Source organism: Pseudophryne corroboree, chromosome 3 (genome assembly GCF_028390025.1).
Source record: "Pseudophryne corroboree isolate aPseCor3 chromosome 3, aPseCor3.hap2, whole genome shotgun sequence".
NCBI lineage: Eukaryota > Metazoa > Chordata > Amphibia > Anura > Myobatrachidae > Pseudophryne > Pseudophryne corroboree.
Genome location: NC_086446.1, coordinates 50,734,945 through 50,762,312, shown reverse-complemented (window position 1 = coordinate 50,762,312; position 27,368 = coordinate 50,734,945). Strand labels below are relative to the sequence as shown.

The window sequence follows — 27,368 nt, the reverse complement described above, 5'->3', positions numbered from 1 at the left end:
CTGAGAATAATAAGAAGGCGAGGAGTAAGAACGATACTCGTGGTTCCGGATTGGCCAAGAAGAGCTTGGTACCCGGAACTTCAAGAAATGTTATCAGAGGACCCATGGCCTCTACCGCTCAGACAGGATCTGCTACAGCAGGGGCCCTGTCTGTTCCAAGACTTACCGCGGCTGCGTTTGACGGCATGGCGGTTGAATTCCGGATCCTAAAGGAAAAGGGCATTCTGGAGGAAGTCATTCCTACGCTGATAAAAGCCAGGAAAGAAGTAACCGCAAACCATTATCACCGCATTTGGCGAAAATATGTTGCGTGGTGTGAGGCCAGGAAGGCCCCTACAGAGGAATTTCAGCTGGGTCGTTTTCTGCACTTCCTACAGTCGGGAGTGACTATGGGCCTAAAATTGGGTTCCATTAAGGTCCAGATTTCGGCTCTGTCGATTTTCTTCCAGAAAGAACTGGCTTCACTGCCTGAAGTTCAGACTTTTGTAAAGGGAGTGCTTCATATTCAGCCCCCTTTTGTGCCTCCTGTGGCACCTTGGGATCTCAATGTGGTGTTGAGTTTCCTAAAATCACATTGGTTTGAACCACTTAAAACTGTGGATCTGAAATATCTCACGTGGAAAGTGGTCATGTTATTGGCCTTGGCTTCGGCCAGGCGTGTGTCAGAATTGGCGGCTTTGTCATGCCCTCTGATTTTCCATATGGATAGGGCAGAATTGAGGACTCGTCCCCAGTTTCTCCCTAAGGTGGTATCAGCTTTTCACTTGAACCAACCTATTGTGGTGCCTGCGGCTACTAGGGACTTGGAGGATTCCAAGTTGCTGGACGTAGTCAGGGCGTTGAAAATTTATGTTTCCAGGACGGTTGGAGTCAGGAAAACTGACTCGCTTTTTATCCTGTATGCACCCAACAAAATAGGTGCTCCTGCTTCTAAGCAGACTATTGCTCGCTGGATTTGTAGCACAATTCAGCTGGCGCATTCTGCGGCTGGATTGCCGCATCCTAAATCAGTGAAAGCCCATTCCACGAGGAAGGTGGGCTCATCTTGGGCAGCTGCCCGAGGGGTCTCGGCTTTACAACTTTGCCGAGCTGCAACTTGGTCAGGGGCAAACACGTTTGCTAAATTCTACAAATTTGATACCCTGGCTGAGGAGGACCTTGAGTTCTCTCATTCGGTGCTGCAGAGTCATCCGCACTCTCCCGCCCGTTTGGGAGCTTTGGTATAATCCCCATGGTCCTTACGGAGTCCCCAGCATCCACTAGGATGTCAGAGAAAATAAGAATTTACTCACCGGTAATTCTATTTCTCGTAGTCCGTAGTGGATGCTGGGCGCCCATCCCAAGTGCGGATTGTCTGCAATACTTGTATATAGTTATTGCCTAACTAAAGGGTTATCGTTGAGCCATCTGTTGAGAGGCTCAGTTATATTTCATACTGTTAACTGGGTATAATATCACGAGTTATACGGTGTGATTGGTGTGGCTGGTATGAGTCTTACCCGGGATTCAAAATCCTTCCTTATTGTGTCAGCTCTTCCGGGCACAGTATCCTAACTGAAGTCTGGAGGAGGGGCATAGAGGGAGGAGCCAGTGCACACCAGATAGTACCAAATCTTTCTTATAGAGTGCCCAGTCTCCTGCGGAGCCCGTCTATTCCCTATGGTCCTTACGGAGTCCCCAGCATCCACTACGGACTACGAGAAATAGAATTACCGGTGAGTAAATTCTTATTTTCATAGCCTCTATCCCCCCTCTATATAGCCTCAGTAGCACCCTCAGTGCTTCAGTGTCCCCCCATGGTCTCTGAATCCGCACCTCTCATCGCTTCAGTACCCCCCCCACACACACACACACACACACACACACACACACCCCGAACCTCAGTGTTCCCCTTATAGATTTAGCTATGCAGTTGCAGTACAAATAGCCATATGCAGTCACAGAGACAATTGCTAGTACAGGTTGAGTATCCCTTATCCAAAATGCTTGGGACCAGAGGTATTTTGGATATGGGATTTTTCCTAATTTTGGAATAATTGCATACCATAATGAGATATCATGGTGATGGGACTTAAGTCTAAGCACAGAATGTATTTATGTTACATATACACCTTATACACACAGCCTGAAGGTCATTTTAGCCAATATTTTTTTATAACTTTGTGCGTTAAACAAAGTGTGTGTACATTCACACAATTCATTTGTGTTTCATATACACCTTATACACAGCCTGAAGGTCATTTAATACAATATTTTTAATAACTTTGTGTATTAAACAAAGTTTGTGTACATTGAGCCATCTAAAAACAAAGGTTTCACTTTCTCACTCTCACTCAAAAAAGTCTGTATTTCGGAATATTCCGTATTTCGGAATATTTGGATATGGGATACTCAACCTGTAGACATAAGGCTTCAAATAAGATATTATGAATCACTAGTCATTATTACAATGTACAATAAACATACACATATACCGTATATACTCGAGTATAAGCCGACTTTTTCAGCACTTTTTTTTGTGCTGAAAAAGCCCCCTCGGCTTATACTCAAGTCAGTGCAGGGGACACGGAGGGCAGTGCAGTGTGAAGGAGGGACACGGAGGGCGCAGCGTGCGCCTCTCCTGTGTCCCTCTTGCGTCTCCGGCGGCAGTGGCGGGTCTATTAAAGAAAGTACCCGTTCGTGAGCTCTGATTGGCTCACGAACCGGAACTTCATTTCTCTGACGTCCTAGTGGATGCTGGGTACTCCGTAAGGACCATGGGGTATAGACGGGCTCCGCAGGAGACTGGGCACTCTTAAAAGAAAGATTAGGTACTATATCTGGTGTGCACTGGCTCCTCCCTCTATGCCCCTCCTCCAGACCTCAGTTAGAATCTGTGCCCGGCCAGAGCTGGATGCACCTAGTGGGCTCTCCTGAGCTTCCTAGAAAAGAAAGTATTTGTTAGGTTTTTTATTTTCAGTGAGATCTGCTGGCAACAGACTCACTGCTACGTGGGACTGAGGGGAGAGAAGCGAACCTACCTGCTTGCAGCTAGCTTGGGCTTCTAAGGCTACTGGACACCATTAGCTCCAGAGGGATCGAACACAGGCCCAGCCTCGGTCGTACTGTCCCGGAGCCGCGCCGCCATCCCCCTCGCAGAGCCAGAAGAACGAAGAGAAGTGGAAAAGCGGCGGCTGAAGACTCCGGTCTTCATTAAGGTAGCGCACAGCACCGCAGCTGTGCGCCATTGCTCCCTCTGCACACCACACACTCCGGTCACTGATGGGTGCAGGATGCTGGGGGGGGCGCCCTGGGCAGCAATTAGAGTACCTTACATGGCTAAATAGCACATAATACAGTTATTAAACTGTATATGTGCATAATCCCCCGCCATAAAACATATAAAAAAGCGGGAGAAGTCCGCCGAGAAAGGGGCGGGGCTATCTTCCTCAGCACACCAGCGCCATTTTCTCTTCACAGCTCCGCTGGAAGAACGCTCCCCAGGCTCTCCCCTGCAGTTCCAGACTTCTAGGGTAAAAAAGAGAGGGGGGGCACATAAATTTAGGCGCAAATTGTGTATAATAGCAGCTATTGGGAAAAATCACTCAGTATAGTATGCATCCCTGTGATATATAGCGCTGTGGTGTGTGCTGGCATACTCTCTCTCTGTCTCCCCTAAGGACTTAGTGGGGTCCTGTCCTCAGTCAGAACATTCCCTGTGTGTGTGCGGTGTGTCGGTACGGCTGTGTCGACATGTTTGATGAGGAAGCTTATGTGGAGGCGGAGCAGGTGCCGATAAGTGTGATGTCACCCCCTGCGGGGCTGACACCAGAGTGGGTGGATATGTGGAAGGTATTACACGACAGTGTCAACTCCTTGCGTAAAAGGTTCGATGACATGCCTGCCCAGGCCTCTCAAAGGCCATCAGGGGCTCAAAAACGCCCGCTACCTCAGATGGCAGACACAGATGTCGACACGGAGTCTGACTCCAGTGTCGACGAGGACGAGACTAATGTACATTCCACTAGGGCCACCCGTTGCATGATTACGGCAATGAAAAATGTGTTGCACATTTCTGACATTAACCCAGGTACCACTAAAAAGGGTATTATGTTTGGGGAGAAAAAGCAACCAGTGGTTTTTCCCCCATCAGATGAGTTGAATGAAGTGTGTGAAGAAGCGTGGGCTTCCCCCGATAAGAAACTAGTGATTTCTAAAAAGTTACTGATGGCGTACCCTTTCCCGCCAGAGGACAGGTTACGTTGGGAGACATCCCCTAGGGTGGATAAAGCGCTCACACGCTTGTCAAAAAAGGTGGCACTGCCGTCTCAGGATACGGCCGCCTTAAAGGAGCCTGCGGATAGAAAGCAGGAGGCTATCCTGAAGTCTGTATATACACACTCAGGTACTATACTGAGACCTGCAATTGCTTCAGCTTGGATGTGTAGTGCTGCAGCAGCTTGGTCCGATACCCTGTCAGATAATATTGATACCCTCGACAGGAATACGATTTTGCTAACCATAGAGCATATTAAAGACGTCGTCTTATATATGAGAGATGCACAGAGGGATATTTGCCGGCTGGCATCTAGAATTAATGCAATGTCCATTTCTGCCAGGAGAGTATTATGGACTCGGCAGTGGACAGGTGATGCGGATTCTAAAAGGCACATGGAGGTTTTGCCTTACAAGGGTGAGGAATTGTTTGGGGATGGTCTCTCGGACCTCGTTTCCACAGCAACAGCTGGGAAGTCGACATTTTTACCTCAGGTTCCATCACAGCCTAAGAAAGCACCGTATTATCAGGTACAGTCCTTTCGGGGCCCAGAAAGGCAAGCGGGTCAGAGGCGCTTCCTTTCTGCCCAGAGGCAAGGGAAGAGGGAAAAAGCTGCACCAGACAGCCAGTTCCCAGGATCAAAAATCTTCCCCCGCTTCATCTAAGTCCACCGCATGACGCTGGGGCTCCACAGGTGGAGCCAGGTGCGGTGGGGTCGCGTCTCCGGAACTTCAGCGACCAGTGGGTTCGCTCACAGGTGGATCCCTGGGTTCTGCAAGTAGTATCACAGGGATACAAGCTGGAGTTCGAGGCGACTCCCCCTCGCCGTTACCTCAAATCAGCCTTGCCTGCTGCTCTCAGAGAAAGGGAGGTAGTACTGGCAGCAATTCACAAGCTGTATCTTCAGCAGGTGATAATCAAGGTACCCCTCTTTCAACAGGGACGGGGTTACTATTCCACAATGTTTGTGGTACCGAAACCAGACGGTTCGGTGAGACCCATTCTAAATTTGAAATCCTTGAACATTTATATAAAAAAGTTCAAGTTCAAGATGGAATCGCTCAGGGCGGTTATTGCAAGCCTGGAAGAGGGGGATTTTATGGTGTCATTGGACATCAAGGATGCTTACCTGCATGTCCCCATTTATCCACCCCACCAGGAGTACCTCAGGTTTGTGGTACAGGACTGTCATTACCAATTCCAGACGCTGCCGTTTGGTCTGTCCACGGCACCGCGGGTATTTACCAAGGTAATGGCCGAAATGATGATGCTCCTCCGAAAGAAAGGAGTCATAATTATCCCGTACTTGGACGATCTCCTTATAAAGGCGAGGTCCAAAGAACAGTTGCTAGTCAGCGTAGCACTATCTCAGGAAGTGCTGCATCAGCACGTCTGGATTCTGAATATCCCAAAGTCACAGCTGATTCCTGCGAAGCGTCTGCTGTTCTTGGGCATGATTCTGGACACAGAACAGAAGAAGGTGTTTCTCCCGGAGGAGAAGGCCCAGGAATTATCATCTCTGGTCAGGGACCTCCTGAAACCAAAGCAGGTGTCGGTGCATCACTGCACGCGAGTCCTGGGAAAGATGGTAGCTTCTTACGAAGCAATTCCCTTCGGCAGATTCCATGCAAGGATCTTTCAGTGGGATCTGTTAGACAAGTGGTCCGGATCGCATCTCCAGATGCATCGGTTGATCACCCTGTCCCCGAGGGCCAGGGTGTCTCTGCTGTGGTGGCTACAGAGTGCTCATCTGCTCGAATGCCGCAGATTCGGCATACAGGACTGGGTCCTGGTGACCACGGATGCAAGCCTCCGAGGTTGGGGGGCAGTCACCCAGGGAAGAAACTTCCAAGGACAATGGTCGAGTCAGGAAACTTCCCTACACATAAATATTCTGGAACTAAGGTCCATTTACAACGCCCTGAGTCAAGCAGAACCCCTGCTTCAAAACCAACCAGTTCTGATTCAGTCAGACAACATCACGGCAGTCGCCCATGTAAATCGACAGGGCGGCACAAGAAGCAGGATGGCAATGGCAGAAGCCACAAGGATTCTTCGATGGGCGGAGAATCACGTGCTAGCACTGTCAGCAGTGTTCATTCCGGGAGTGGACAACTGGGAAGCAGACTTCCTCAGCAGACACGACCTCCACCCGGGAGAGTGGGGACTTCATCCAGAAGTCTTCAAGCTGATTGTAAATCGCTGGGAACGGCCACAGGTGGACATGATGGCGTCCCGCCTCAACAAAAAGCTAAAAAGATATTGCGCCAGGTCAAGGGACCCTCAAGCGATAGCTGTGGACGCTCTAGTGACACCGTGGGTGTACCAGTCGGTGTATGTGTTCCCTCCTCTTCCTCTCATACCCAAGGTACTGAGGATAATAAGAAAAAGGGGAGTAAGAACTATACTCATTGTTCCGGATTGGCCAAGAAGGACTTGGTACCCAGAACTTCAAAAGATAATCACAGAGGACCCATGGCCTCTGCCTCTCAGACAGGACCTGTTGCAGCAGGGGCCCTGTCTGTTCCAAGACTTACCGCGGCTGCGTTTGACGGCATGGCGGTTGAACGCCGGATCCTAAAGGAAAAGGGCATTCCGGATGAAGTCATTCCTACGCTGATAAAAGCTAGGAAGGATGTGACAGCAAAACATTATCACCGCATATGGCGAAAATATGTTGCTTGGTGTGAGGCCAAGAAGGCCCCAACGGAGGAATTTCAGCTGGGTCGATTTCTGCACTTCCTACAGTCAGGAGTGACTATGGGCCTTAAATTGGGTTCCATAAAAGTCCAGATTTCGGCCCTGTCTATTTTCTTTCAAAAAGAACTGGCTTCACTGCCTGAAGTTCAAACGTTTGTTAAGGGAGTGCTCCATATTCAGCCCCCTTTTGTGCCTCCAGTGGCACCTTGGGATCTCAACGTTGTGTTGGATTTCCTAAAATCACATTGGTTTGAGCCACTTAAAACCGTGGAGCTAAAATATCTCACGTGGAAAGTGGTCATGCTATTGGCCTTGGCTTCGGCCAGGCGTGTGTCAGAATTGGCGGCTTTGTCGTGTAAAAGCCCATATCTGATTTTCCATATGGACAGGGCAGAATTGAGGACTCGTCCCCAGTTTCTCCCTAAGGTGGTATCAGCTTTTCATTTGAACCAACCTATTGTGGTGCCTGCGGCTACTCGGGACTTGGAGGATTCCAAGTTGCTGGACGTAGTCAGGGCCCTAAAAATCTATGTTTCCAGGACAGCTGGAGTCAGAAAAACTGACTCGCTATTTATCCTGCATGCACCCAACAAGCTGGGTGCTCCTGCTTCAAAGCAGACTATTGCTCGCTGGATCTGTAGCACGATTCAACTTGCACATTCTGCGGCTGGACTGCCGCATCCTAAATCAGTAAAAGCCCATTCCACAAGGAAAGTGAGCTCATCTTGGGCGGCTGCCCGAGGGGTCTCGGCTTTACAACTTTGCCGAGCTGCTACTTGGTCGGGTTCAAACACATTTGCAAAATTCTACAAGTTTGATACCCTGGCTGAGGAGGACCTTGAGTTTGCTCATTCGGTGCTGCAGAGTCATCCGCACTCTCCCGCCCGTTTGGGAGCTTTGGTATAATCCCCATGGTCCTTACGGAGTACCCAGCATCCACTAGGACGTCAGAGAAAATAAGAATTTACTCACCGGTAATTCTATTTCTCTATCGTCCTAGTGGATGCTGGGGTTCCTGAAAGGACCATGGGGAATAGCGGCTCCGCAGGAGACAGGGCACAAAAAGTAAAGCTTTAGGATCAGGTGGTGTGCACTGGCTCCTCCCCCTATGACCCTCCTCCAAGCCTCAGTTAGATTTTTGTGCCCGGCCGAGAAGGGTGCAATCTAGGTGGCTCTCCTAAAGAGCTGCTTAGAAAAGTTTAGCTTAGGTTTTTTATTTTACAGTGAGTCCTGCTGGCAACAGGATCACTGCAACGAGGGACTTAGGGGAGAAGAAGTGAACTCACCTGCGTGCAGGATGGATTGGCTTCTTTGGCTACTGGACATTAGCTCCAGAGGGACGATCACAGGTACAGCCTGGATGGTCACCGGAGCCTCGCCGCCGGCCCCCTTGCAGATGCTGAAACAAGAAGAAGGTCCAGAATCGGCGGCATGAAGACTCCTCAGTCTTCTTAAGGTAGCGCACAGCACTGCAGCTGTGCGCCATTTCCTCTCAGCACACTTCACACGGCAGTCACTGAGGGTGCAGGGCGCTGGGAGGGGGGCGCCCTGGGAGGCAATGAAAACCTATTTTTGGCTAAAAATACCTCACATATAGCCTCCGGGGGCTATATGGAGATATTTAACCCCTGCCAGAATCCGTTAAGAGCGGGAGACGAGGCCGCCGAAAAAGGGGCGGGGCCTATCTCCTCAGCACACAGCGCCATTTTCCCTCACAGAAAGGCTGGAGGGAAGGCTCCCAGGCTCTCCCCTGCACTGCACTACAGAAACAGGGTTAAAACAGAGAGGGGGGGCACTAATTTGGCGTTAGAAATATATAAAAAAGATGCTATAAGGGAAAACACTTATATAAGGTTGTCCCTATATAATTATAGCGTTTTTGGTGTGTGCTGGCAAACTCTCCCTCTGTCTCTCCAAAGGGCTAGTGGGTCCTGTCCTCTATCAGAGCATTCCCTGTGTGTGTGCTGTGTGTCGGTACGTGTGTGTCGACATGTATGAGGACGATGTTGGTGAGGAGGCGGAGCAATTGCCTGTAATGGTGATGTCACTCTCTAGGGAGTCGACACCGGAATGGATGGCTTATTTAGGGAATTACGTGATAATGTCAACACGCGCCAAGGTCGGTTGACGACATGAGACGGCCGACAAACAATTAGTACCGGTCCAGACGTCTCAAAAACACCGTCAGGGGTTTTAAAACGCCCGTTTACTTTAATCGGTCGACACAGACACAGACAGGGACACTGAATCCAGTGTCGACGGTGAATAAACAAACGTATTCCTTATTAGGGCCACACGTTAAGGGCAATGAAGGAGGTGTTACATATTTCTGATACTACAAGTACCACAAAAGAGGGTATTATGTGGGATGTGAAAAAACTACCGTAGTTTTTCCTGAATCAGATAAATTAAATGAAGTGTGTGATGATGCGTGGGTTCCCCCCGATAGAAAATATGGGCGGTATACCCTTTCCCGCCAGAAGTTAGGGCGCGTTGGGAAACACCCCTTAGGGTGGATAAGGCGCTCACACGCTTATCAGAACAAGTGGCGGTACCGTCTATAGATAGGGCCGTCCTCAAGGAGCCAGCTGACAGGAGGCTGGAAAAATATCATAAAAAGTATATACACACATACTGGTGTTATACTGCGACCAGCGATCGCCTCAGCCTGGATGTGCAGAGCTGGGGTGGCTTGGTCGGATTCCCTGACTAAAAATATTGATACCCTTGACAGGGACAGTATTTTATTGACTATAGAGCATTTAAAGATTCCAAACGGCACAAAGGTGTATTGCCGTATAAAGGAGGAGTTATTTGGGGTCGGTCCATCGGACCTGGTGGCCACGGCAACTGCTGGAAAATCCACCGTTTTTACCCTAAGTCACATCTCTGCAGAAAAAGACACCGTCTTTTCAGCTTCAGTCCTTTCGTCCCTATAAGAGTCATATCTGCCCAGGGATAGAGGAAAGGGAAGAAGACTGCAGCAGGCAGCCCATTCCCAGGAACAGAAGCGTTCCACCGCTTCTGACAAGCTCTCAGCATGACGCTGAGACCGTACAGGACCCCTGGATCCTACAAGTAGTATCCCAGGGGTACAGATTGGAATGTCGAGACGTTTCCCCTGCGCAGGCTCCTGAAGTCTGCTTTACCAAGGTCTCCCTCCGACAAGGAGGCAGTATGGGAAACAATTCACGAGCTGTATTCCCAGCAGGTGATAATTAAATTACCCCTCCTACAACAAGAAAAGGGGTATTATTCCACACTATATTGTGGTACTGAAGCCAGAAGGCTAGGTGAGACCTATTCTAAATCTAAAAAAATTTGAACACTTACAAAGGTTCAAATCAAGATGGAGTCACTCAGAGCAGTGATAACGAACCGGGAAGAAGGGGACTATCTGGTGTCCCGAGACATCAGGGATGCTTACCTCCATGTCCCAAATTTGCCCTTATCACTAAGGGTACCTCAGGTTCGTGGTACAGAACTGTCACTATCAGTTTCAGACGCTGCCGTTTGGATTGTCCACGGCACCCCGGGTCTTTACCAAGGTAATGGCCGAAATGATGGTTCTTCTTCGAAGAAAAGGCGTCTTAATTATCCCTTACTTGGACGATCTCCTGATAAGGGCAAAGTCCAGGGAACAGTTGGAGGTCGGAGTAGCACTATCTCGGATACTGTTACAACAGCAGGGGTGGATTCTAAATATTCCAAAATCGCAGCTGATCCCGACAACAAGTCTCCTGTGCTTAGGGATGATTCTGGACACAGTCCAGAAAAAGGTGTTTCTCCCGGAAGAGAAAGCCAGGGAGTTATCCGAGCTAGTCAGGAACCTCCTAAAATCAGTGCATCATTGCACAAGGGCCATGGTAAAAAAAATGGTGACTTCCTTCGAAGCAATTCCAGTCGGCAGATTTCATGCAAGAACTTTTCAGTGGGATCTGCTGGACAAATGGTCCGGATCGCATCTTCAGATGCATCAGCGGATAACCCTATATCCAAGGACAAGGGTGTCTCTCCTGTGGTGGTTACAGAGTGCTCATCTTCTAGAGGGCCGCAGATTCGGCATTCAGTTTTGGATGTTGGTGACCACGGAGGCCAGCCCGAGAGGCTGGGGAGCAGTCACACAAGGAAAAAATTTCCAGGGAGTGTGATCAAGTCTGGAGACTTTTCTCCACATAAATATAGCTAAGGGTAAATTTATAATGCTCTAAGCTTAGCAAGACCTCTGCTTCAAGGTCAGCCGGTATTGATCCAGTGGGATAAAACATCACGGCAGTCGCCCACGTAAATAGACAGGGCGGCACAAGAAGCAGGAGGGCAGTGGCAAAAACTGCAAGGACTTTTCGCTGGGCGGAAAATCATGTGATAGCACTGTCAGCAGTGTTTCATTCCGGGAATGGAAACTGGGAAGCAGACTTCCTCAGTAGGCACGACCTCCACCCGGCAGAGTGGGAACTTCATGGGGAAGTTTTCCACATAATTGTAAACCGTTGGGAATTACCAAAGGTGGACATGATGGCGTCCCGTCTGAACAAAAAACGGGACAGGTATTGCGCCAGGTTAAGAGACCCTCAGGCAATAGCTGTGGACGTTCTGGTAACACCGTGGGTGTACCAGTCGGTGTATGTGTTCCATCCTCTGCTTTTCATACCTAAGGTACTGAGAATTATAAGACGTAGAGGAGTAAGAACTATACTCATGGCTCCGGATTGGCCAAGAAGGACTTGGTACCCGGAACTTCAAGAGATGCTCACAGAGGACTTATGGCCTCTGCCGCTAAGAAGGGACTTGTTTCAGCAAGTACCATGTCTGTTCCAAGACTTACCGCAGCTGCGTTTGACGGCATGGCGGTGGAACGCCGGATCCTAAGGGAAAAGGCATTCAGGAAGAGGTCATTCCTACCCTGGTCAAAGCCAGAAAGGAGGTGACCGCACAACATTATCACCACATGTGGCGAAAATATGTTGCGTGGTGTGAGGCCAGGAAGGCCCCACGAAGAAATTTCAACTCGGTCGATTCCTGCATTTCCTGCAAACAGGAGTGTCTATGGGCCTCAAATTGGGGTCCATTAAGGTTCAAATTTCGGCCCTGTCGATTTTTCTTCCAGAAAGAATTGGCTTCAGTTCCTGAAGTCCAGAAGTTTGTCAAGGGAGTATTGCATATACAACCCCCTTTTGTGCCTCCAGTGGCACTGTGGGATCTCAACGTAGTTCTGGGATTCCTCAAAACACATTGGTTTAAAACCAGTCAAATCTGTGGATTTGAAGCATCTCACATGAAAAGTGAACATGCTCTTGGACCTGGCCTGGACCAGGCGAGTGTCAAATTGGTGGTTTTTTTTTCTCAAAAAAGCCCATATCTGTTTGTCCATTCGGACAGGGCAGAGCTGCGGACTCGTCCCCAGTTCTCTCCCTAAGGTGGTGTCAGTGTTTCACCTGAACCAGCTTATTGTGGTGTCTTGCGCCTACTAGGGACTTGGAGGACTCCAAGTTGCTAGATGTGGTCAGGGCCCTGAAAATATAGGTTCCAGGACGGCTGGAGTCAGGAAAACTGACTTGCTGTTATCCTGTATGCACCCAACAAACTGGGTGCTCTTGCTTTTAAGCAGACTTTTGCTAGTTGGATGTGTAATACAATTCAGCTTGCACATTCTGTGGCAGGCCTGCCACAGCCAAAATATGTAAATGCCCATTCCACAAGGAAGGTGGGCTCATCTTGGGCGGCTGCCCGAGGGGTCTCGGCTTTACAACTTTGCCGAGCGGCTATTTAGTCAGGGGCAAACACGTTTGTAAAATCCTACAAATTTGATACCCTGGCTAAGGAGGACCTGGAGTTCTCTCATTCGGTGCTGCAGAGTCATCCGCACTCTCCCGCCCGTTCGGGAGCTTTGGTATAATCCCCATGGTCCTTTCAGGAACCCCAGCATCCACTAGGACGATAGAGAAAATAAGAATTTACTTACCGATAATTCTATTTCTCGGAGTCCGTAGTGGATGCTGGGCGCCCATCCCAAGTGCGGATTATCTGCATTACTTGTACATAGTTACAAAAATCGGGTTATTATTATTTGTTGTGAGCCATCTTTTCAGAGGCTCCGCTGTTATCATACTGTTAACTGGGTTCAGATCACAGGTTGTACAGTGTGATTGGTGTGGCTGGTATGAGTCTTACCCGGGATTCATAAATCCTTCCTTATTGTGTACGCTCGTCCGGGCACAGTATCCTAACTGAGGCTTGGAGGAGGGTCATAGGGGGAGGAGCCAGTGCACACCACCTGATCCTAAAGCTTTACTTTTTGTGCCCTGTCTCCTGCGGAGCCGCTATTCCCCATGGTCCTTTCAGGAACCCCAGCATCCACTACGGACTCCGAGAAATAGAATTATCGGTAAGTAAATTCTTATTTTCTCGTAGTCCGTAGTGGATGCTGGGAGCCCGTCCCAAGTGAGGACTCTCTGCAATACGTGTATATAGTTATTGCTTAACTAAAGGGTTTTGTTATGAGCCATCTGTTAATGAGGCTCATTTGTTGTTCATACTGTTAACTGGGTGTAGTTATCACAAGTTGTACGGTGTGATTGGTGTGGCTGGTATGAGTCTTACCCTGGATTCCAAATCCTTTCCTAGTAATGTCAGCTCTTCCGGGCACAGTTTCCCTAACTGAGGTCTGGAGGAGGGGCATAGAGGGAGGAGCCAGTGCACACCAGATATAGTACCTAATCTTTCTTTTAAGAGTGCCCAGTCTCCTGCGGAGCCCGTCTATACCCCATGGTCCTTACTGAGTACCCAGCATCCACTACGGACTACGAGAAATAGAATTACCGGTGAGTAAATTCTTATTTTAACAGACCCGCCGGAGACGCAGGAGGGACACAGGAGAGGCGCGCGCTGTGCCCTCCGTGTCCCTCCTTCATAAGACAGCGCGGGAGCGGCGGAAGGTAAGTAACTGGCACTGGGGAAGCATATTTGGCACTTAAGGGGTGCATATCTGGCACTATGAGGGCATATCTGGCACTATGAGGGCATATCTGGCACTATGAGGGAATATCTGGCACTGAGGGGGCATATCTGGAGGGGGCATATCTGGCACTATGAGGGCATATCTGGCACTGAGAGGGCATATCTGGCACTATGGGGGCATATCTGGCACTATGAGGGAATATCTGGCACTGAGGGGGCATATCTGGCACTATGAGGGGGCATATCTGGCACTATGAGGGCATATCTGGCACTATGAGGGGGCATATCTGGCACTATGAGGGGGCATATCTGGCACTGAGGGGGCATATCTGGCACTATGAGGGGGCATATCTGGCACTATGAGGGCATATCTGGCACTGAGGGGCATATATGGCACTATGAGGGGGCATATCTGGCACTGAGGGGGCATATCTGGCACTGAGGGCATATCTGGCACTGAGGGCATATCTGGCACTGTGGGGGCATATCTGGCAGTATGAGGGCTGTGTACGGCTAGAGCTGCATTTCCCACCCTAGGCTTATACTCGACTCAATAGGTTTTCCTAGGTTTTTATGGTAAAATTAGGTGCCTCGGCTTATAGTCTGGTCGACTTATACTCGAGTATATACGGTAAAAGTTTGGCGTCGATGGTATAATCCACTTTCCTGTAGTAAGAGGACACGAACCGGTAGCCATGCATTCCCTATCCACATGCATGTATCTGGGAGGGTGCACACAAAGAATTCACACTGATATGTAGTTTTATTATACTAGTTCCCAGCCCGTCAACATGATGCAACAACATAACAGTAATGTCAGCGCCGGCGTCTGTGTGTGTGCCCCGACGGAGCAACAATTGAAGTCGGCACACAAAACACTTCATATCTCCCGGGGGAAGTGAGGAGCAGCATTATCATTTCTCTGACGTCCTAGTGGATGCTGGGAACTCCGTAAGGACCATGGGGAATAGCGGCTCCGCAGGAGACTGGGCACAACTAAAGAAAGCTTTAGGTCACCTGGTTGCACTGGCTCCTCCCACTATGACCCTCCTCCAAGCCTCAGTTAGATTTTGTGCCCGGCCGAGGTTGGATGCACACTAGGGGCTCTCCTGAGCTTCTAGAAAGAAAGTATAGAATTAGGTTTTTTATTTTCAGTGAGACCTGCTGGCAACAGGCTCACTGCAGCGAGGGACTAAGGGGAGAAGAAGCGAACCTGCCTGCTTGCAGCCAGCTTGGGCTTCTTAGGCTACTGGACACCATTAGCTCCAGAGGGATCGACCGCAGGCCCAGCCTTGGTGTTCGGTCCCGGAGCCGCGCCGCCGTCCCCCTTACAGAGCCAGAAGCAAGAAGAGGTCCGGAAAATCGGCGGCAGAAGACATCAGTCTTCACCAAGGTAGCGCACAGCACTGCAGCTGTGCGCCATTGCTCCTCATACACACTTCACACTCCGGTCACTGAGGGTGCAGGGCGCTTGGGGGGGGCACCCTGAGCAGCAATAAAAACACCTTGGCTGGCAAAAATACCACAATATATAGCCCCAGAGGCTATATATGTGGTAAATACCCCTGCCAGAATCCAGAAAAAAGCGGGAGAAAAGTCAGCGAAAAAGGGGCGGAGCTATCTCCCTCAGACACACTGGCGCCATTTTCTCTTCACAGTGCAGCTAGAAGAAAGCTCCCCAGGCTCTCCCCTGTAGTTTTCAGGCTCAAAGGGTTAAAAAGAGAGGGGGGGCACTAAATTTAGGCGCAATATTATATATACAAGCAGCTATTGGGGAAATTTCACTCAGTTATAGTGTTAATCCCCACATTATATAGCGCTCTGGTGTGTGCTGGCATACTCTCTCTCTGTCTCCCCAAAGGGCTTTGTGGGGTCCTGTCCTCAGTCAGAGCATTCCCTGTGTGTGTGCGGTGTGTCGGTACGGCTGTGTCGACATGTTTAATGAGGAGGCTTATATGGTGACGGAGCAGATGCCGATAAATGTGATGTCGCCCCCTGTGGGGCCGACACCAGAGTGGATGGTTAGGTGAAAGGTATTAACCGACAGTGTCAACTCCTTACATAAAAGGGTGGATGACGTAACAGCTGTGGGACAGCCGGCTTCTCAGTCCGCGCCTGCCCAGGCGTCTCAAAGGCCATCAGGGGCTCAAAAACGCCCGCTCACTCAGATGGCAGACACAGATGTCGACACGGAGTCTGACTCCAGTGTCGACAAGGTTGAGACATATACACAATCCACTAGGAACATCCGTGACTTGATCCCGGCAATAAAAAAAAATGTGTTACACATTTCTGACATTAACCCTCTAAAAATGGGTTTTTATGTTGGGGAGAAAAAGCAGGCAGTGTTTTGTTTCCCCATCAGATGAATGAATGAAGTGTGTGAAAAGCGTGGGTTCCCCCCGATAAGAAACTGGTAATTTCTAAAAAGTTACTGATGGCGTACCCTTTCCCGCCAGAGGATAAGTTACGCTGGGAGATATCCCCTAGGGTGGATAAGGCGCTCACACGGTTGTCAAAAAAAGGTGGCACTGCCGTTTTAGGAACGGCCACTTTGAAGGTACCTGTTGATAAAAAGCAGGAGGCTATCCTGAAGTCTGTATTTACACACTCAGGTACTAGACTGAGACCTGCAGATCGTGCTGCTGCAGCGTGGTCGGTGACCCTGTCAAACATGAGAACATATTAAAGACGTCGTCTTATATATGAGGGATGCACAGAGGGATATTTTGCCGGCTGGCATCCAAAATGAATGTAATGTCCATTCTGTCAGGAGGGTATTAGAGACCTGTCACTGGACAGGTGATGCTGACTTTAAAAGGCGCATAGAGATTCTGCCTTATAAGGGTGAGGAATTATTTGGGGATGGTCTCTGGGACCTCGTATCCACAGCAACAGCTGGGAAGAAATATTTTTACCTCAGGTTTCCTCATAGACTAAGAAAGCACTGTATTATCAGGTACAGTCCTTTCGGCTTCAGAAAAGCAAGCGGGTCAAAGGCGCTTCCTTTCTGTACAGAGACATGGGAAGAGGGAAAAAGCTGCACCAGTCAGCCTGTTCCCAGAATCAAAATTCTTCTCTCGCTTCCTCTGAGTCCACAGCATGACGCGGGGGCTCCACAGGCGTAGCCAGGTACGGTGGGGGGCCGTCTCAAAAATTTCAGCGATCAGTGGGCTCGCTCACAGGTGGATCCCTGTTTCATTCAAGTAGTATTTCAGGGGTACAAGCTGGAATTCGAGATGTCTCCCCCCCGCCGTTTCCTCAAATATGCCTTGCCGACAACTCCCTCAGGCAGGGAGGCTGCGCTAGAGGCAATTAATAAGCTGTATTCCCAGCAGGTAATACTCAAGGTGCCCCTACTTCAACAAGGACGGGGTTACTATTCCACACGGTTTGGGGTACCGAAACCGCATGGTTCGGTGTGACCCATTTTATATTTAAAATCCTTGAACACATACATAAAAAAATTCAAGTTCAAGATGGAATCGCTCAGGGCGGTTATTGCAAGCCTGGACGAGGGGGATTACATGGGATCCCGGGACATCAAGGATGTTTACCTGCATGTCCCCATTTACCATCCTCGCCAGGAGTACCTCAGATTTGTGGTACAGGATTACCATTACCAAGTCCAGACACTGCCGTTTGGACTGTACATGGCACCGAGGGTGTTTACCAAGGTAATGGCCGAAATGATGATACTCCTTCGAAAAAAGGGAGTTTTAATTATCCCGTACTTGGACAATCTCCTTATAAGGGCAAGGTCCAAGGAGCAGTTGCTAGTCGGGGTAGCACTATTTTGGAAAGTGCTACAACAGCACGGTTGGATTCTAAACAGTCCAAAGTCACAGCTGGTTCCTACGACACGTCTACTGTTCCTGGGGATGGTTCTGGACACAGAACAGAAATAAGTGTTTCTCCCGGAGGAGAAAGCCAAGGAGCTGTCATCTCTAGTCAGAGACCGCCTGAAGCCAGAACAGGTATCGGTGCATCATTGCACGCGAGTCCTGGGAAAAATTGTAGCTTCCTACGAAGCAATCCCATTCGGTAGGTTCCATGCAAGAACTTTTTAGTGGGACCTGTTGGACAAGTGGTCCGGATCACATCTTCAGATGCATCGGCTGATAACCCTGTCTTCAAGGACCAGGGTATCTCTACTGTGGTGGCTGCAGAGTGCCCATCTTCAAGAGGGCCGCAGGTTCGGCATACAGGACTAGGTCCTAGTGACCATGGATGCCAGCCTTTGAGGCTGAGGGGCAGTCACACAGGGAAGAAACTTCCAGGGACTTTGGTCAAGTCAGGTGACTTCCCTACACATAAATATTCTGGAACTGAGGGCCATTTACAATGCCCTGAGTCAGGCAAGGCCTCTGCTTCAAAACCAGCCGGTACTGATCCAATCAGACAACATCACGGCAGTCGCCCATGTAAACCAACGGGGCGGCACAAGAAGCAGGATGGCGATGGCAGAAGCCACAAGGATTCTCCGATGGGCGGAAAATCATGTGTTAACACTGTCAGCAGTGTTCATTCCCGGAGTGGACGACTGGGAAGCAGATCTTCTCAGCAGACACGACCTCCACCCGGGAGAGTGGGGATTTCATCCAGAAGTCTTCCAAAGGATTGTACACCATTGGGAAAGGCCACAGGTGGACATGATGGCGTCCCGCCTCAACAAAAAGCTATAAAAGATATTGCGCCAGGTCAAGGTACCCTCAGGCGATAGCTGTGGACGCTCTGGTAACACCGTGGGTGTACCAGTCGGTTTATGTGTTCCCCCCTCTGCCTCTCATACAAAAGGTACTGAGAATAATAGGAAGGCGAGGAGTAAGAACGATACTCGTGGTTCCGGATTGGCCAAGAAGAGCTTGGTACCCAGAACTTCAAGAAATTATATCAGAGGACCCATGGCCTCTGCCGCTCAGACAGGACCTGCGGCAGCAGGGGCCCTGTCTGTTCCAAGACTTACCGCGGCTACGTTTTGACGGCATGGCGGTTGAACGCCGGATCCTAAAGGAAAAGGGCATTCCGGAGGAAGTCATTCCTACGCTGATTCAAGCCAGGAAAGATGTAACTGCAAAACATTATCACCGCATATGGCGAAAATATGTTGCTTGGTGTGAGGCCAAAAAAGGCCCCAACAGAGGAATTTCAACTAGGTCGATTTCTGCATTTCCTACAAGCAGGAGTGTCTATGGGCCTAAAATTAGGCTCCATTAAGGTACAGATCTCGGCTCTGTCGATTTTCTTCCAGAAAGAACTAGCTTCAGTACCTGAAGTTCAGACATTGTAAAAGGAGTGCTGCATATTCAGCCCCCGGTTGTGCCTCCAGTGGCACCTTGGGTTCTCAACGTGGTGTTGAGTTTCTTAAAATCACATTGGTGTGAGCCACTAAAAACCGTGGATCTAAAATATCTCACGCGGAAAGTGGTCATGTTATTGGCCTTGGCTTCGGCCAGGCGTGTATCAGAATTGGCGGCTTTGTCATATAAAAGTCCTTATCTGATTTTCCATATGGATAGGGCAGAATTGAGGACTCGTCCCCAGTTTATCCCTAAGGTGGTATCAGCTTTTCACTTGAACCAACCTATTGTAGTGCCTGCGGCTACTAGGGACTTGGAGGATTCCAGGTTACTGGACGTAGTCAGGGCCTTGAAAAATTATGTTTCCAGGACGGCTAGAGTCAGGAGAACTGACTCGCTGTTTATCCTGTATGCACCCAGCAAACTGGGTGCTCCTGCTTCTAAGCAGACTATTGCTCGCTGGATTTGTAGCACAATTCAGCTGGCGCATTCTGCGGCTGGACTACCGCAGCCAAAATCTGTAAAAGCCCATTCCACAAGGAAGGTGGGCTTATCTTGGGCAGCTGCCCGAGGGGTCTCGGCTTTCCAACTTTGCCGAGCTGCAACTTGGTCAGGGGCAAACACGTTTGCTAAATTCTACAAAATTGATACCCTGGCTGAGGAGGACCTGGAGTTCTCTCATTCGGTGCTGCAGAGTCATCCGCACTCTCCCGCCCGTTTGGGAGCTTTGGTATAATCCCCATGGTCCTTACGGAGTTCCCAGCATCCACTAGGACGTCAGAGAAAATAAGATTTTACTCACCGGTAAATCTATTTCTCGTAGTCCGTAGTGGATGCTGGGCGCCCATCCCAAGTGCGGATTGTCTGCAATACTTGTATATAGTTATTGCCTAACTAAAGGGTTATTGTTGAGCCATCTGTTGAGAGGCTCAGTTATATTCATACTGTTAACTGGGTATAGTATCACGAGTTATACGGTGTGATTGGTGTGGCTGGTATGAGTCTTACCCGGGATTCAAAATCCTTCCTTATTATGTCAGTTCGTCCGGGCACAGTGTCCTAACTGAGGCTTGGAGGAGGGTCATAGTGGGAGGAGCCAGTGCACACCAGGTGACCTAAAGCTTTCTTTAGTTGTGCCCAGTCTCCTGCGGAGCCGCTATTCCCCATGGTCCTTACGGAGTTCCCAGCATCCACTACGGACTACGAGAAATAGATTCACCGGTGAGTAAAATCTTATTTTTATTATATAGGATAGGGGGGGGGGGCTGTGCACTGATATATAACAGCTTCGGCACACGCTGATATGTGGTATTATTATATAGGGGAGAGGGGACCGTACAGTGATATATGAGGGGGAATAACACAGCTCCCGGCACACACTGATATGTGGTATTATTATTATATAGGGGAGAGGGGACCGTACAGTGATATATGAGAGGGAATAACACAGCACCCGGCACACACTGATATGTGGTATTATTATTATATAGGGGAGAGGGGACCATACAGGGATATATGAGGGGGAATAACACAGCTCCCTGCATACACTGATATGTGGTATTATTATATAGGGGAGAGGGGACCGTACAGTGATATATGAGGGGGAATAACACAGCTACCGGCACACACTGATATGTGGTATAATTATTATATAGGGGGAGGGGACCGTACAGTGATATATGAGGGGGAATAACACAGCTCCCTGCATACACTGATATGTGGTATTATTATATAGGGGAGAGGGGACCGTACAGTGATATATGAGGGGAATAACACAGCCCCCGGAACGCACTGGTATGTGGTATTATTATTATATAGGGGGAGGGGACCATACATTGATATATGAGGGGGAATAACACAGCTCCCGGCACACACTGATATGTGGTATTATTATTATATAGGGGGAGGGGACCATACATTGATATATGAGGGGGAATAACACAGCTCCCGGCACACACTGATATGTGGTATTATTATTATATAGGGGGAGGGGACCATACATTGATATATGAGGGGAATAACACAGCTCCCGGCACACAGTGATATTTGGATTGGGCAGGATCCTGAGCCTCATCCCGATGCCTCTATTTCACCCACTGATACATGAGAGGCACAATGACCAGAAGATCCTGGAACTCACCAATATGATCATCCAGCTGCTGACTGGAGAGGTGACTGCTGGGAATGGGGCATTATACAGTAACACCAGGGGATGTGTCTGGGTGATGACTGGAGAGGTGACTGATGGGAAAGGGACATTCTACAGTAACACCAGGGGATGTGTCCGGGTGATGACTGGAGAGGTGACTGCTGGGAATGGGACATTGTACAGTAACACCAGGGGACATGTCTGAGTGATGACTGGAGAGGTGATTGCTGGGAATGGGACATTATACAGTAACACCAGGGGATGTGTCTGGGTGAGGACTGTATCATTGTGTGTGTCAGATTCCTATAAGGTGTCAAGATGTCACTGTCTATGTCTCCATGCAGGAGGGGAAGTATATAGAGGAACACGGGTCTGTACAAGGACGTGATGATGGAGAATCACCAGCCCCTCACATCACTGGGTAAGAGGAGACTGTCATTTATTGTACAGTGGAGAGCAGGTATGGGGGCCCCTATATACACACATCATCTGATAATCATATATTTCTGTAGCAGGGTACATTGTGTTCCACAGGGAAACATTGGGGTGTAGAGTGGATTTTGATCCAGAGCCACCAACAGGTTAAAGCTTTAGGCTGTCTCAGGATGCAATAGGTCCTCCTCTATAGCCCCGCCTCCAGGCACTGGAGCTCAGTTTCGAGTTGGTGCCTGCAGCAGCAGGTCACTTAACAGGGTTAAGCTCTGAAAAGCTTTCTAAGAAAACTTCAAGGACCGCAGCGCTGATATGTCAGTGTGGCATTCAGTTCTGCACTCCATCACTTCCCAAGTGACGTTTCATGCTCCTGCGGCCTGTTCCCAGGTACTTGTGGCGGGGGCGCTCCGGCTTTAGGCACACGGTCACAGGCGCTCTCCTGGTTCGCGTGGCTGCTACGAAGGGAAGAGGTAAGAAGGTCCACCAGGCGGGACCCGTCATTAAATCGCGCTCCTGTCGCGGTCTAGGGAGACGGATTGTGATGCTATTGTGGACACTGTCACCGAGCAGGGACCCCACTAAGGCAATAGAGCACAGGTCGGGTGTAGTAATGCCCCATTTAATAAGGCTCACAGTACCAAGGGTGTCCAGCATAGGGGAGTCGGCGCTTGACCTGTAGCCCTCCCCCAGCCCAGGGCACCATCTACTGCAGATTTTCCCACCATGGAGCTGCCTCATACTCCCCCTCACTCCCTGACTGAGACGCTGGGCGCCATCTTCTAAGCATAGCTGCGGCTGGTCTCCAGGATTGCAGGGCAAGGTCTCCCTTGTAAAGCCGCCTGTATACAGCACTGTGACTTTACAAACACTTGAGCATTCTACGTGTCTTTATACAGACCGTTAGTTAAGAAAAAGTGTACCTATTACAGGATGTATTGTACAAGTATTCTGATATATACCTCCGGTCTTGGACCGCGCTGTGTTATTTATATATATATATATATATATATATATGTATATATCTGTACATATACTAGTCCACTGCAGTTTTATTGTCATAATAATTATCTGCATTGCCTGTGTCTGTGTGTGCCTGTATCTGCAGTGTGGTTTCACTTTCAGTGTTTCCCAGATATAACTATCACTATTTCTTTTTCATCCACTAGGGGTCACTGGAGTACTCTTGGGATATGGACGGCTTTAGCAGAACAAGGCACTGAATATTTAAATTTAGTAACTCTCCTCCCCTCCATATTCCCAGAGTACCTCAGTGTTTTTTCTGTGCTCACAGCACTAACAGGCTTGTGTGGATCTCCCACACTTTCTTTGAATATTTTATTTTTAATTTTTACTTTTTAATTTTTAATTTTTATTTATACACTTAGGCACATCCCTTCCCAGTTTATCAAAAAACGTGGGTCCGGGATAGTGCCCGCTGCATGGAGGCAGCGCATGGAGTGTCGGTCCTCACAGCCACACGCAGCTCAATAACTGACCTGCAGGAAGAGCTGGACGGAGCTTACAGACAGAAGCCCCGTCATAGCCCTCACTACAGACAAGGTATGCTGGGGGGACGGAACGGTCAGCACACGCTGCCGCCCCGCTGTGTGGGGTCCGTGTTTCCTGTCACCGCCTCCCGCACCCACCGCTGTTTGTAGCTGCTCGAACAAGCCGCTCCGTCCGTCTGCTGTACGGGGCTCAGCGCCCGCCACAGCCGCTTCCAATAAGCGCCCGCCATGAGCCGCTCCTCCGCCGCTCACACACGCCGGCCGTACAGCAGGACCGCTCTCCGCTACAGCTCTCCCCGGCTCCCTGCACCCGATCTCCGGACTCCGGATACCCGCTCCCCGGTAACTGCTCCCTGCTAAGCCAGCGGTACACGGGGCACAGGGGGAGAAGTCTCCTCACAGGCAGCACAGCTGCAAGGGGGGGGGGGCGGCATGCATAACAGCAGCAGCAATATAGGCTGCGTGGGTTATAGCAATAATTACATAGGCTATTAACAGGGTTACTTTTGATGAAATAGTTACAGGTTATAAGGATTATACCCTGAACTGTGATTATAACTGTAAGCATGGCATGGGGGCCATTTTAACCATGTTTCCTGTTTCTTCCTGTTTGTGATTCCAGAACGTTCCTGTCCTACATCTCTACTCCACCGGATGGCGCAGGGGTGTTAGTGGGAATTTGGGATCAGGTTTCATATAGTACTGGTCACGTGCACTTCACTTCGGCCATATATATATATAGACACACCTTAGTAACAATTTTACTGAGTCGTGCAAGTTGTCTGTCTTTGTATATTGTATTGTCTGTCTGCATAATGAGTAAAGCACCAGCAAAAACTAAAAAACAGTTTCACTGCAATGTCTGTAAGAGTGTGTTACCGGATGGATCTACCACATGTACAGTATGTTTTGTTAATTCAGCTACAAATACAATTTCTCTGACGTCCTAGTGGATGCTGGGAACTCCGTAAGGACCATGGGGAATAGACGGGCTCCGCAGGAGACTGGGCACTCTAAAAGAAAGATTAGGTACTATCTGGTGTGCACTGGCTCCTCCCTCTATGCCCCTCCTCCAGACCTCAGTTAGAATCTGTGCCCGGCCAGAGCTGGGTGCTCCTAGTGGGCTCTCCTGAGCTTGCTAGAAAAGAAAGTATTTGTTAGGTTTTTTATTTTCAGTGAGCTTCTGCAGGCAACAGACTCACTGCTACGTAGGACTGAGGGGAGAGAAGCAAACCTACCTGCTTGCAGCTAGCTTGGGCTTCTTAGGCTACTGGACACCATTAGCTCCAGAGGGTTCGAACACAGGGCCTGACCTCGATCGTCCGTTCCCGGAGCCGCGCCGCCGTCCCCCTTGCAGAGCCAGAAGACAGAAGATGAAGACGAAATCGGCGGCAGAAGACTCCGGTCTTCATTAAGGTAGCGCACAGCATCGCAGCTGTGCGCCATTGCTCCCAGCACACTTACACACTCCGGTCACTGTAGGGTGCAGGGCGCTGGGGGGGGGGGCGCCCTGGGCAGCAATTATAATACCTTTTGGCACTAAAAATACACATATACAAGTCTAGCACTGTATATGTGTAAAAACCCCTGCCATTATTTTACACAAAAAGCGGGACAGAAGCCCGCCACTGAGGGGGCGGGGCCTTCTTCCTCAGCACACCAGCGCCATTTCCCCTTCACAGCTCCGCTGGAAGCAGCTCCCCGGGCTCTCCCCTGCAGTATCCAGGTACAAGGAGGGTAAAAAAGAGAGGGGGGGGCACATAAATTTAGGCGCAAATAAGATAAATAAGCAGCTATTGGGTAAATCACTTATGTAAATCCCTGTGTTATATAGCGCTGTGGTGTGTGCTGGCATGCTCTCTCTCTGTCTCCCCAAAGGACTTTGTGGGGTCCTGTCCTCTGAGCATTCCCTGTGTGTGTGCGGTGTGTCGGTACGGCTGTGTCGACATGTTTGATGAGGAGGATTACGTGGAGGCGGAGCAAGGGCAGATAAGTGTGGTGTCGCCCCCGTCGGGGCCGACACCGGATTGGATTGATATGTGGAAGGTCTTAACCGACAGTGTCAACTCCTTACATAAAAGGTTCGATGACGCAGCAGCCTTGGGACAGCCGGGGTCTCAGCCCGCACCTGCCCAGGCGACTCAGAAGACGTCAGGGGCTCATAAACGCCCTCTGGCTCAGAAGAGGGGGATTTTATGGTGTCGCTGGACATCAAGGATGCTTACTTGCATGTCCCCATTTACCCACCTCACCAGGAATACCTCAGGTTTGTGGTACAGGACTGTCATTACCAATTCCAGACGTTGCCGTTTGGTCTCTCCACGGCACCGGGAATATTTACCAAGGTAATGGCCGAAATGATGATACTCCTTCGGAAGAAGGGAGTTATAATTATCCCGTACTTGGACGATCTCCTCATAAAGGCGAGGTCCAGAGAGCAGTTGTTGGTCAGCGTAGCACTCTCTCAGGAAGTGTTGCAACAGCACGGCTGGATTCTGAATATCCCAAAGTCGCAGATGATTCCTACGACGCGTCTGCCTTTCCTGGGCATGATTCTGGACACAGAACAGAAGAAGGTGTTTCTCCCGGTGGAGAAGGCCCAGGAATTGTCGTCTCTGGTCAGGGACCTCCTGAAACCAAAACAGGTGTCGGTGCATCACTGCACGCGAGTCCTGGGAAAGATGGTGGCTTCATACGAAGCAATTCCCTTCGGCAGGTTCCATGCAAGGATTTTTCAGTGGAATCTGTTGGACAAGTGGTCCGGATCGCATCTTCAGATGCATCGGCTGATCACCCTGTCCCCGAGGGCCAGGGTGTCTCTGCTGTGGTGGCTGCAGAGTGCTCATCTTCTCGAGGGCCGCAGGTTCGGCATACAGGACTGGGTCCTGGTGACCACGGATGCAAGCCTCCGAGGATGGGGGGCAGTCACTCAGGGAAGAAACTTCCAAGGGCAGTGGTCAAGTCTGGAGACTTCACTACACATAAATATACTGGAACTAAGTGCCATTTACAACGCCCTGAGTCAAGCAGAGCCCCTGCTTCAAAATCAACCAGTGCTGATTCAGTCAGACAACATCACGGCGGTCGGCCATGTAAACCGCAAGGGCGGCACAAGAAGCAGGATGGCAATGGCAGAAGCCACAAGGATTCTTCGATGGGCGGAGAATCACGTGCTAGCACTGTCAGCAGTGTTCATTCCGGGAGTGGACAACTGGGAAGCAGACTTCCTCAGCAGACACGACCTCCACCCGGGAGAGTGGGGACTTCATCAAGAAGTCTTCACACAGATTACAAATCGTTGGGAAATGCCACAGGTGGACATGATGGCGTCCCGCCTCAACAAAAAGCTAAAAAGATATTGCGCCAGGTCAAGGGACCCTCAGGCGATAGCTGTGGACGCACTAGTGACACCGTGGGTGTACCAGTCGGTTTATGTGTTTCCTCCTCTTCCTCTCATACCCAAGGTACTGAGGATAGTAAGAAAGAGATGAGTAAGAACTATACTCATCGTTCCGGATTGGCCAAGAAGGTCTTGGTACCCAGAACTGCAAGAAATGATCTCAGAGTACCCGTGGCCTCTGCCTCTCAGACAGGACCTGTTGCAGCAGGGGCCCTGTCTGTTCCAAGACTTACCGCGGCTGCATTTGACGGCATGGCGGTTGAACGCCGGATCCTAACGAAAAAGGGCATTCCAGATGAAGTGATTCCTACGCTGATAAAAGCTATGAAGGATGTGACAGCAAAGCATTATCACCGCATATGGCGGAAAAATGTTGCTTGGTGTGAGGCCAGGAAGGCCCCAACAGAGGAATTCCAGCTGGGTCGATTCCTACACTTCCTACAGTCAGGGGTGACTATGGGCCTAAAATTGGGGTCCATAAAGGTTCAGATTTCGGCCCTATCTATTTTCTTTCAAAAAGAACTGGCTTCACTGCCTCAGGTTCAGACGTTTGTTAAGGGAGTGCTGCATATTCAGCCCCCTTTTGTGCCTCCAGTGGCACCTTGGGATCTTAACGTTGTGTTGGATTTCCTGAAATCACACTGGTTTGAGCCACTTAAGACCGTGG

General features: G+C 49.7%; 1 protein-coding gene across 3 annotated transcripts in view; it reads left to right on the top strand.

Moving 5' to 3' along the window:
- LOC135057475 (nucleolar RNA helicase 2-like) overlaps positions 1-27,368 on the top strand; it is a 198,162-nt gene that overhangs the window by 4,285 nt on the left and 166,509 nt on the right. For all 3 annotated transcript variants that reach the window (XM_063963359.1, XM_063963358.1, XM_063963360.1), the window contains one exon: positions 21,706-21,782. In XM_063963359.1, the coding sequence (XP_063819429.1) occupies positions 21,749-21,782 (34 nt within the window). In that variant the 5' untranslated portion in view covers positions 21,706-21,748. Of the gene's footprint in view, positions 1-21,705; positions 21,783-27,368 lie in introns of those variants that run through there.